At 40.9% G+C, this 12,132-nt stretch overlaps 1 protein-coding gene, 1 long non-coding RNA gene and 1 other non-coding gene across 3 annotated transcripts; 2 read left to right on the top strand and 1 right to left on the bottom strand.

Annotated features, from left to right (window-relative positions):
* Positions 1–248: 248 nt before the first annotated feature.
* Positions 249–9,116, bottom strand: LOC144628975 (uncharacterized). Its single transcript, XM_078487111.1, has 7 exons — positions 8,582–9,116; positions 8,247–8,408; positions 7,960–8,037; positions 6,679–6,746; positions 4,372–4,494; positions 994–3,996; positions 249–484 (listed from the first exon to the last, which is right to left on the bottom strand). Exons 1-6 carry the CDS (start codon positions 8,670–8,672, stop codon positions 1,006–1,008), a joined length of 3,513 nt encoding a protein of 1,170 aa, XP_078343237.1. The 5' UTR covers positions 8,673–9,116; the 3' UTR covers positions 249–484; positions 994–1,005.
* LOC144629277 (uncharacterized) lies at positions 8,582–12,093 on the top strand. The gene is made up of 3 exons (XR_013566346.1): positions 8,582–8,698; positions 11,241–11,393; positions 12,004–12,093. It is a non-coding gene; the product is annotated as an uncharacterized LOC144629277 (long non-coding RNA).
* Trnat-ggu (transfer RNA threonine (anticodon GGU)) lies at positions 9,212–9,286 on the top strand. Its single transcript has one exon. It is a non-coding gene; the product is annotated as a tRNA-Thr (tRNA).
* Positions 12,094–12,132: the final 39 nt, after the last annotated feature.

Here is a 12,132-nt window from a genome sequence, read left to right as displayed (position 1 = left end):
GGTAACTAGCGTTCGCTGCGGATATCAGATTGCATGTCTTGGAGCTGAAACTGCTGGCCAAAACAACTGAGGATGCAGCCTACGTTCTCTTCTACAAAAAGGAAAGCGGCTACGAAAATCTGGAACTGTTCCCTTGCGCTCTTATATGCTCCGAAATGTTTTTTTTTTTATGATTATTATTCTTTTTATGAAACAACCTAGCTATATTATGCACAACTTACAAAATCTAGAATCTAAAATCTAAAATCATTACAAAATCTAAAATCTAGTATATAAAATTCTTGACACACCCAAGAACCAGAAAATCTACACAAAACCGACTAAACTGTTGGAAACTTTCACTTGGTTATTCAAGTCTTACTTTACCACCTATTTAAATTTCACATAAAAATTATTTACACTTAAAAGTCTTCTTTTTAAAGTATCCAAAGTTCCTCATTTTTAAGTCCTTTTTTGCCCTTCATCGAACTTCTACGGTCAGGACCTGAAAGACCAAAACCAGCAGTGAATTAAGGACTCGTTCCTCCGTTTGCACACAGTCGCTGTCTGTGGATACAGCTAATTAACACAACCTGGTTTAAATGTTCTACTTATATTTTGGGTATCATGATTAGCAACGTCCACGATTTTGAGAAAATATAGTTTAGGTTCACGTTTACAGTACTACAAATAAAGTTATTTGATGTCTGCTACGTGAGATTCAGGATAAGCTTAGAGTAAATCTTATTTACGCTAGGAACAGTACGAAACGTTTAATTGGTTCGGAAAAAATGTTAGCCAGTGCTAGTTTTTTAAGGGAAATTGCTGTAAAATACTCAGACGGACGAAAACTTAGGAAAGAGAAAAGAAAACTTAGGAAAGTAAGTAAAGAGTGTTGCACAGAGTTCAACGTCATGCGACTTCTCGTAGTTACTCGTTCCTAGGTAGGGATCCTTCAAATTTCTTTGCTTCATTAGCTAGTTGAAGTCATTTTCCACAGTAGGTTTTACTTACAATGGCAAAAAGCTAATCAGTTGCTCCGAATTCCAGTGTTACGTCATCACCAATAAGCACAAACGGCGCCCAGTATTTCACTTCATTGAACTTGTCAGATTCTCTCATAGACTTCATGGCTTGATTTAGAGCTTCACTGGCACTTCTTCCGCTCTGTATGACTTGATAGAAATTCTTCATAAATTCCATAGTGGCCTGGTCATCAATCGCCCACAGGGCCACCAGAACAGAACGAGCACCAGCACCCAGAAACGCTCGTGCAATGCCAACCACACCCTCAGCCTTAATCTTTCCACGGCCACTATGACAGCAGCTCAGTACGACCAGTTTTGCTCGCAACTGAACATTCAAGATGTCTGCTATTTTCAAAAGGAAATCTCCTGGGCTAGGAATCGGAGACGATCTTGTGCGGTTTGGAGCAAGAGCGATTTCACCAGTCTCTATACTACCATGAGCTGCAATGTGTACCAAAGCAACAGAGGTCAACCGTTTTAACACTTCTTCTTTTGTTGCTTCTTCTCCAGTGAGTGGTACAGTCTTGAGAATTTGCCCAATCATCTGTACTTCCTCTTTGGCCCATGGCAACTGCTTCAAAATAGCTTCACCGTTCTCGTTGATAATCTCCTGCACATACGGATCTCCAACAAGCAATGCCCCACTATCTTTATGGTAATCTTTTGGACACTCTGTGATTAATTTCAAACTGGTCAGCGACGGAATCACTCGGACTCTAAACGATTCACAAAGGTACCTGGATTCAGGATCCAAAAAAGCGGCGAAAGGTGCCAAACACAGTGGTCCATCTGGGACGATTAGAAGCTCATGGTCATCCTGAACCAAATCTGCAATCGGTTCGATGACCACGTTATACAATGTTTCTAATGGATTGTTCCCAAATTGTAATTCCTGGTTTCCAATCTGACCAAAATCTTCTCTCTCTGGCTCTTGATCTCTCAGGTTATCTAGTGAACGATCTTCGCATTGTACGTCGACAAGTACACCAATTTCATTATAGGCTTTTTGAATTAACGACTGAAAAGGGGTGGCCACATTTTCTGGTGAACCCTGCTCAACGATTTCTTTTTCCCGAAACTGAACATTTTGTCCTTTGTCACATACCCAGAAAAAAATCGTGTTCTTGTGAACAACTAAAAAAACTGTTTGTGAAGAAATGCAACGCAGCATGTTAGACATTGTTTCTTGTTGGGCATGTGACCCAGATTGAGCCAGTTCAAAACCATAAGAAAATTCCATTAGATCTTTCAGAGCTTGTGCTCGTCCTTGCTCAGCAGCAAGCAAAGCCTCTTCAACCTGTCCCTGTTTTAAGAAAACTCTCCATAAAGCAGTGTACACGGTTTGATACACATTCCGTAGGTTGATTTTCCACTCATCTTTGGATTGAAGATGAACCCTGACATCATTATATGCTGTTACGCTGGACTGGTAACACTTGGCAGCATCCTGAAGATTGTTCAGAGATTCAAAACTGCAACCAAGCCCATAATACGCACGTCCTTCCCCATCTTTGTCCCCAACATCTTTGGCAGTTTGTAAATGGCGTCTTTGGTAGTCTATGGCTTTTTCATCTTCTCCGAGACCGTGATAAGCATTGCCAAGATTGCCATACCCAGCGCCTTCACCAGCCTTATTTCCCGTTTCTTTGGCGATTGTTAGATGGCGCTCGAAGTAATCGATGGCTGATTTAAAATCATCGATACTGGAATAAACGGTTCCAAGAGAGGCATATGCAAGTCCCTCTCCAGCCCTGTCTCCAACTTCTTTAGTAATTTCAATTCGGCATTTATGGCAGGCTATCGCCTTGTCGTATTCACCGAGACTCCAACAGGTGTTGCCAAGATTGCCATAAGCACGTCCCTCTCCTCTCCTGTCTCCCACTTCCTCGGAAATTTCAAGAAACTTTTCATTGTAGTCCATGGCTTTTTGGAAATCACCCAGACTGTAATAATCGTTGCCAAGATTGCCATAGGCATTTCCTTGGCTAGCCCGATCTCCCGCGTTCAAGGCAATGTTAAGATCAAGTTGATGATATTCCAAAGCCTTTTTGTAGTCACATAGTTTGTAATAAGCATTGCCAAGATTACAATAAGCAAGACCTTCGCCAACTATGTCACCCACTTCTTTGGCAATTGTGAGGCGCTGTTCGTTGTAGTACACTGCCTTTTTGAAATCGCCAAGGCTGAGAAATATGTTGCCCAGATTGGCATAAGCACGTCCCTCTCCAACTCTGTCTCCCAATTCCTTGGCAATTTCGAGGAACTGTTCAATATAGTGCTTGGCGGTTTTAAAATTACCGAGGCTATAATAAGCAATACCAATATTGCAATATGCCCCTCCTTCTGCAGCCCTGTCTCCTATTTCTTTGGCAATACTTAAATGTTGTTCGTGGTAGTCCATGGCCTCTGTGACATTACCGAGACGGCGTGAAGCGTTACCAAGATTACCATACGCTCGTCCTTCTCCTGCTCTGTCTCCAACTTCCTTGGCAATTTTCAGGCGCCGTTCATAATAATCAATCGCTTTGTGGAAATCACCAAGCCTGTAATACGCGTTGCCAAGGTTACCATATGTAGCACCTTCTCCAGCCCTGTCTCCCAATTCTTTGGTAATTTTCAGATCGCGCTCATGGTAGATAATTGCTGTTTTAAAATCACCACAACTCAGCAACACGTTACCAATATTGCTATACGCACGCCTCTCTCCGTCTCTGTCTCCCACTTCTTTGGAAATGTTTAGATATAGTTCATAGTAGTATAAAGCAGCTGTCATGTCACCAATTTGTTTATAATAAGCAGTGCCAAGATCACCATACGCGCGCCCTTCTTCAGCTCTGTTACCCATCTCTTTGGCGAGTTGTAGTCTGAGCTTAAGGCGCGCTATAGCTTCATTTTCGGACGAATTTAAACCACTGGTTTCTTCCTCTGCACTTGGAGAAGTTTCACGTTGGGATGTGCAGGGCTCAGCTAAGTTATGTTTTGCGCTTTCCTGTTAAAACAATGCAAGCAATGATTCATTTAAGAAACAAAGAGAAGGTTTAATCAGGAATTGTAAAGCGCTAGTGTTCCTACAAGGGTGATAGTGTATCCAGAAAATAGAAAATGTCATAGATTTTTATTAGCAAGCATTTCATTTTCACTGCTTGGACGTCTTTTTTGAACGTGTTTTCAGAACGCTAAAAGCAGATGAAATCATTACGAAGTTCAACTATGAAACTTCAGCCTACATAAAAGGCTGAAAGCAATTTTCGTCACAGTACAATACAAAAGGAGGTAATTTAAGATATTATTTGAGGGCATTAATTAAATGATGAGGTGAACAAAAGAACTAAAAAGTTGATTTCTTTTCTATATCAGGTCGTACCTCGCTCTTCACATATGGCGTTTGTGGCTTCTTTAGATCATCTGGATCATTTTGCTGTAGTTTTCTTAATCCATCAACGGACTTGGTTCTTAACTCTAACAACGCCTTGTTATTCTTGTCAATCTTCTTCCAGTTAAGAAATAACTAATTTCATTCTTTTTTTTGCCTCGACCAAAGTATTTAATTGTTTAAGATAAGGCAGCTTTTAACATCCTACAACTCTTGCCTCACTCAAATGGGACACTTCGCTATGGATTTCTATTTCCCCTCAATATTGTGTAAAAACTACTTTCTGTAACAGTAGTTTCTTAGACTATCGTCACTTAAAGAAACTGTGTCACGGATTTGAGCTAAATTTAGGCATGGGAAATGGTTATCAAATTCAGTGAAATATAAAAAATAATCTCTTAAAACAGTGAAGAAATATTTCAGTAACACACCAAATACAAAAGAAGGTACGGACGGCCAAACGTAAGTAAGATTGAAACGGATTGCGATATGGGTTTTGAAATACTGTTGGGCTGAACACTGTGAACAGTTTTCAAAGTTAATCTCGTTTGCTTGTTACTTTAAGTTATAACGCCCGGGAGACACATTTGGTTGTAATGGAGCTGTGGTTTTGTCATTTAGATCCATAGAAGTAATTTCTTTGCAAACATTGAGTTTCATAGCGAGTTTTGGCATAACTTAATCAAATAAAATTAACCCAGCCGTGACACAGTCCCTTTAAGGGAAAACTACCCCAACAATTTTTCATGCGTAGATAGTATATGTGTTAAAAAGGGAACTCGCTGGAAAATCGCAGGGTTCAGGCCTCCTCTGAGTGCAAGTTAGGAAACTTCCAATAAAAAAAAATTAAAATATATATAGCCCTGCACGTTAGACTAACAAATTATGCCTGTGGTCACATCAAGGGGGGGGGGGGGGGGGGGGGGGGGGGGGGGGCTCGTTCCCCCCCGGGGGGGGTTGTTTCCCCGCCGGGGGCGTTTGTGGGTGTTTTTTTTTTTTTTTTTTCTTCTTTCTCGGGGGTTTTTTTTCTGGTTTTTCTTTTTTTTTTCCCCCAAAAAAAACAACAATTATAAAATTCAAATAGATCGGGAATCCGAGGGCCACAGGTTTGTCAGTTCAAACTGTTATGTGCAACCCTCGTTAAAAAAAATTGATTTTAAACAAAGTTGATTTATTTGATTTATTTTAAGGTGATTGGGTCAAGACAAAGATAAAGTAACAGAATCCATGGGTTTAACTTAAGTTAACAAACGAATAGCGAGTCAGAATGCGGTCTTCGGCATTTCTTTGACAAAAAATCACTTACTGCTGATGAATGAACCAAGAGAAACGTTTTTTTGAGAGAATCTTTTTTCACCGCAAGACACGATTCGTCTGTGAGCAAATGCAAACCCCTCCCAAGAAGACGACGATTCTAAAAATAAGTATAAAATGAACAAATAAAAGTGTAAAGTCGCTTCACCGTGAGGTATTCCAAGCTTGGGGAGCAGGGATGGCGCAGTGGTGAGAGTGCTCGCCTCCCACCAATGTGACCCGGGTTCGATTCCCGAACCCGGCGTCATATATGGGTTGAGTTGTTGGTTCTCGTCCTTGCTCCGAGGGACGGTTTTTTCCCCGTTCTTCGGTTATTCTCTCTCTCCTGAAAACCAACATTTCCAAATTCCAATTCGACCAGGATAGAGGACCCGCATGAAAACCAGCTAGAGCTGTTGTGGCTTCCTCTCTAAATATAGTTGTTTATTTGTTTTTTTTTATTTTATAAACTGGATATGAGGGCAGGACAAAAAAGAGCTTCCCAAATGTTTTCTTGTCAGCCTCATCTAAGTCGTTGATTGCACAACGGCAAATATGGTTTAAGGGACTATGTCACGAGGATTTCGCAGTTTTTTGGTCTAAACTGTTCTCAAATAAGTGGTAGGCAACTTTACCCGTGAAAAACATTGTCTTTGAACATTTAGCGGAAGATAATATCTTTCTTTGGGGATAGAAATTATACCTCCGCTATAAATATCGATTTTTTGAAAGCGAGCGGAAATAACTTTTCAAACACGTTGCCTAACGTTTTCAAATTGCAATCCATTTTTATCCGAGCCATCCGCAACCAAACGCGCTTTTAAACAGTTTTAGTGCTCTAATATAGTAATTGTTAATAACAATGGACCATTATTTTCAGGTCCCCTACGACACAAATATAACTTTGGGCTGAGATCTGTTTAAATCCGTTTCATAGTCCCTTTAACGCGCGCTCTCTTCTCAAACGAAAGTCAAGAGAGTGAAGACTGTGTAATGCAAGGATACTGTTAGTCCCTTGTCGCACCAGGTGATGGCTTCTTTGTAACGATGCAGCTTTACACAAGCACTCGCTCCTATAAAATATAGAATCAGCCAACGATATCAACAAAAATGTCAAATAAACAAATGCTGTAAACGGTTGTCGTATTTGCATTGGGCTAAGTCAAGAGTCTTGGCCCCAGGGGGTACTCCGGCTTGTTAATGACGGGGATGATCAAAGGATTTCTTTGGGTTTGAAATTTTCGATTCCGGGATTTTTTTTGGGTTGGAAAATTTGGCAACTATTTTTTTGGGTATCTTGATTTAGATAGGGGATTTTTTGGGGTGTTAAAAGCGAAATAAAGTGCCTTGGCGTAGCCTTGGCGAATTTATAGTATGACTGAATAAACAAAACGAGCGTTCTTTGTGTTATTTTATTTTCCCCCCTGGCAATTTAGGGGTAATGTTTTGGGGATTTTTTGGGGAGTTATTTTTGGTTCAGGTATTTTTTTTGGGTAATGTCGGAAGACTTAGGGATTTTTTGGGTCCTGAATTTTGCCTCCATTCGATCATCCCTGTCATTTACAAGCCGGAGTACCCCCCCCCCCCCCTGGGGTCTTGGCTACGTAAAATGGTAAAGACAACGTTACAGAACTAACAGAAGTGCAGAAACACAAGGTACGAAGAAAAATGCGATAGAAACCTATTAAAAAATCAAAAAGAAAGAAAAAACAAACAATAATCAGCCGTTTGGGCGACCTCTGTTTCCGTGAGAGGTCGCCCAAAGATCACATGGCGACGGACAGTTGAGAAGGAAATAAGGAGATGGGAAGACCTGGGAGGGCATCAAGTTCATGGCAAGGGACCGCCAGATGTGGAGGGAGCACGTTGCTGCCCTACATGTCACTTAGGCGTAATGGGCATGAGTGAGTGAGTGAATCAACCGTTTGACAATAATTTGTCTCGCATATCAACACAGGAGGATATGTACTGCATAAACTGCATGTTTGATAACAGAAACAGTTGTTTTAAGACTACTGCAAGGACTGAACAAACAGCATGTATAGTAAAAACAATACTTCAGCTTGCTAGAATTAGCTTTATCGGTTGTATTTACAACATAGCGACATTTTTATGGTAGAGATGTTCTGTCACTGTTCTTTTGTACAAAAGTACCAAAATGTTGTCTTATGTCACAGGTTTGCCAATTCGAGCCCGCTTGTTGCTATTTCGGACTGTAAACGATGTTGCCTTAGTAGGATCTGGGCAGGAACATAAGAAAAAAATTTAATTTATTGAAAACGTTACCTCTCGCTATGGCTTTGATGTAAGTTGGCTGCAACTCAGTGGCAGTTCTTGCGTCATTCAGTGTTTCGTGATAGTTCCCTAATAAAAAGGCCGAAGTTGCATCAGTTACAAGTCAGAGAAAAAAATATATTGAAAGAGGTATTATTTAGACCGATTCCAGATACTTCTCAAAACTGATTCAAAATGATGAAGCTTACAGTTCAGTTCCTTTTGAAAACTAAATCAGAAAATCAAAACTAGGTGAACAAAGATCCAAAGAACGCTGGAATAAAAGGGCACAGTCTTACCCAAATAGAAATGAGCTGTAGCCCTGTTGCTGTACAGCTTGGCATTCAGTTCGTCATCCTTGCATTTCGCTTTAATTCCTTCCGTGTAAGACTTTATGGCACTGCTGAAATCTTTTCTTCTGTATTCATCATTACCTTCATTCTTAGTCACCTCGGCTATTGCTAAATCGAACGCAACATTACATTAATTATTATAATAAAAAATAATATCATAATCGCCAAGGAAACATATAGAGACTCAGACAAATGGATTTGGATTTCTAGGCAACCTCATTCCCAGGGCATTTTAAGGGGGTGTCGGTGGGGTCTCATTTGTAATTTACTACTTCTCTCACCTCTAATAGTGACGTCATCAAAGCCCAGTGTTCCTTCAGCAGATAGTGTGATGTCACTTTCGTTTGCAGCCTCGACTTGGCTCCTCGCCATGACCAATGTTGACCTCTTTCAATGCTGTCAAAAATGTCAATTTGTAAATGCTAGTGAATGCAGACTTGTCAGTTTACATTATTGTAAGTTGTGTTTTGTAATGAAGAATTATAATGGAAAAACCGGGGTTTCGAGGGGTTATCTGTAAAAAAAGGTTAGCGACACCTTTTTCAGCGGGTTTAAAAACAAAAAACAGGTCTACAAACAGGTAGAATGCTTTTGGAGATTACCGTAACCAAATTCGGAATTAAACAATTAGAAGGTTTATCTGCTGCCTTTTTACAAGCAGTCAAAGTTATTTGTACAGAAAGTAAAACAAATCACTGAGTAGATCGATGCTGTTTTCCGATGACATTTTTCTACGTTTTCTGTTGACTTCGAAACCATACGGCCCTATCTGCAGTTGTAAAACCAGGGATTCCAGTAGCAGTAATCAACAGCTTAGAATCAAACTTGATGAATTCGACATTGCTGATCCTAGCAGTATGCAGGACGCGTGTCACTTATCAACCTAGTAAAATGGCCATAGCTCACAACAAGTCTCTCGTAGCTCAGTTGGTTAGAGCGCCCAGCCGGTATCTGGGAGGACATGGGTTCGATTCCCGTCGGGGACTCAGAATTTTTCTTTGTCCCATGCTCGAGTCATGTTGAACACTTCATCTTCATTATTTATTACCGAGCTTAAAATTTACCATCTTTTAAAATTATTTACTAGCTTAGAATCACTTTCTAAGAGATATTTCAAGAATTACAACAGATACTACTTCAATTCCCCATTCTTTGCTTTGTTTTTGTTCGAAGGGATGCCACACTCGCCTCACTTTTATGAAATCGACCCAAACTCTTCCGCGCGTTATGAATAAGGTGTATAGAATAAATAGAAACTCAGTGTACGCTTGAATGGTCTAGAATTGGTTCTTCACATGAAGATTTCGTTTTAACAAGAAACTGCTTGATTCTTAGAGGTCCGAGATAACTCGCTCTCACTCCCTCCTCGACAGGCAATACTACTAGAAACAAGGAAAACTAGATTAGCATTATTATAGAGGCGTTGTTTCGCGATGAGATTTATTCTGTCACAAGCGCGAAAGATAACTTTCTCATAGCAACAGTGAAAGATCTTTGAAGGCAGTAACAAATGAGGATACCTAAACTTCGAGCCAGGATCCGAGCCAGGATTCGAGCCAGGATCCGAGCCAGGATTCGAGCTAGGATCCGAGCTAGGATCTGAGCAAGGATAATTAAGAATGGGACTAACTATTTAAGCGCTCCGGTTAGCCTGAATGGCACTCCGGTTAGCCTAAATAGCGTTCGGTTAGCCTAACTAGCACTCTGGTTAGCCTAAATAGCATTCGGTTAGCCTAACTAGCACTCTGGTTAGCCTAAATAGCACTACGGTTAGCCTAAATAGCACTACGGTTAGCCTACTTTAGCTTGGGTTGCTTGCGGTTAGCTTTTATAATAGGGTTAGGATTTCTATCTGAAAAAAGGGTGGATTCTAGCTCTGATTCTAGCTCAGATCCTGGCTCAAATCCTGGCTCGGATCCTGGCTCGGATCCTGGCTCGGATCCTGGCTCGAATCCTGGCTCGGATCCTGCCTCGAATCCTGGCTCGGATCCTGGCTCGAATCCTGGCTCGAATCCTGGCTTTATCATTAGTTTATCTCGTAACAAATGAGCGGTTCTGAGCAAGCGTTACATAACATCCCATAATATATGGAACATTAGGACTATTAGGTAACGGCTTCGAAAATGATTATTTTCATTTCTTTCATTGTAATTTCCTATCTTAATATACATGGACTGACAAAGTGCTTGCTCACGGCACGAAACCGAAAACTTGCTTTCTTGGAATCAGGGGAACCCCCATTACTTGTTTACGTTTCACTTCCTGTTTGCATCGGTAAACCGAAGCACAAGTATTTCCGTTTCGCTCGTTTCGGAATTGGTTTTAATATACTTTCTTCCTTCTCATAACCTTCTAGAAGCCGTATTAAACGTTCTCGTCACATTTTACAGACTTCAATTGTGTCGATACTTCTCCTCTAACACTATCGTAGTTCATATTTTGCGGCGCAAATTCGATGGTAATTCCGCATGCATTAATAACGATTGCTTTAAATGAATTCAAGGTAGCTTTACTTATTTAACATACTAAATTCGTGTGTTGAACTCATAAAAATCATTTTACAAAAATCCAAGCAGTAGCTATGTCACATGACTGACTCAAGGGAACCGTTGATTTCAGCGCATAACGGAGCAAAGTGGCTCAATGTTTAATAAACACGCAGTGTTTTTTGGACGCCATTTTGAATTGGAAAGAGACAACTAATTTATTTGTTCCCGACAGAGTAAAATTCATCAGACTTAAGGCCTATGGAGACTCAACTCTGCAAAGATTTCAGTGCAGTTAAAAAAAACTTTGCAGCCTTTAATTTAGGTTCTAGTGTTGTGCAAGAATATAGTCTCGGCCCTCTGTTTTGCTACAAAATTAAAACTAGATGGACGTAAAGTACAGTGCTACCTTGCACTTTGTTGGATCCAAAGAGTCGACTTGGGGCAAGTCTAGATGCGGCGGAATGTCGCTGTATACGCCGGTCATCAAATATCTAGCCAGTCGGTTTGAATTTGGACAAACCTTTACATGATGTAGCACTGGTTTTGCGACGGCAATAACATACCTCTTTCACGTGACCTTGGGTGCTTGCCATTAATTAATTCGGTCGGATGTCAAATTAGCCTGAGTACCGTATTTACTCGAATAAGCGCCGCCCCCGAATAAGCGCCGCGTTTGGGACAAAAAAGTTAATAAGCGCCGCCTCCGAATAAGCGCCGCAGTCCCGATGCGGCGCTAATTCGAGAAATTCAGTATAACTAAAATAGCACTACAAAGCAACTTTTTAATACCCTTGGAAAATCCTTTTCATCAAAAAGCGATGTTTTGCAGTTCAAAGTTTTTGTTTTACCGCCCGCCCATTATTTTTTATATCCAAAATTCTTAATACAACTGAATACGTAGTTCCGTTCCGTGAACTTTGTCGGGACAACAAACGCAACAACTGTCTTCCGTAAGAGACGAATACTGACAATCAAAAGACCCTTGTTTTAGTTACTGTAGATGTTTCGTCTAGATAAAATTGTTTGTGGCGTCCAATTTTTAAATAAGCGCCGCCCTCAAATAAGCGCCGCCCTCGAATAAGCGCCGCACTTGAGGCGCGAAATAAGCGCCGCGGCGCTTATTCGAGTAAATACGGTATCAGGCTTTTCTAAAGGGGAAGGGAGAAAGGTCCTACCCTACTCTCCCCCTCCCCTAAGGAAGGCCTGATACTCAGGTTAATGTCAAATGGAAACGTCCGTTTCGGTTCGGTCTGACCGGAATATTCGGGACTACCGCCCGGACCGAAATTTACCATTCCGGCATTGACAAACTGTTCTGTTGCCTACTTTAGTTCAGAAGCTTC

Source organism: Oculina patagonica, chromosome 10 (genome assembly GCF_052425735.1).
Source record: "Oculina patagonica isolate OP01 chromosome 10, crgOcupat, whole genome shotgun sequence".
NCBI classification, from domain to species: domain Eukaryota; kingdom Metazoa; phylum Cnidaria; class Anthozoa; order Scleractinia; family Oculinidae; genus Oculina; species Oculina patagonica.
The sequence above is the reverse complement of the archived record's forward strand: the minus strand, read 5'-3'. Positions and strand labels throughout refer to the sequence as shown.

Excerpts from the sequence above, each read along its gene's own strand:
- LOC144628975 (XM_078487111.1), bottom strand. The coding sequence starts at position 8,672 with ATGGCGAGGAGCCAAGTCGAGGCTGCAAACGAAAGTGACATCACACTA. Across the intron at positions 8,038-8,246 it reads TACAGCTCATTTCTATTTGG|GGAACTATCACGAAACACTG; the intron begins GTAAGACTGTGC and ends CCTTTTTATTAG. Across the intron at positions 6,747-7,959 it reads CATCAAAGCCATAGCGAGAG|GAGCGAGTGCTTGTGTAAAG; the intron begins GTAACGTTTTCA and ends TATATTTTATAG.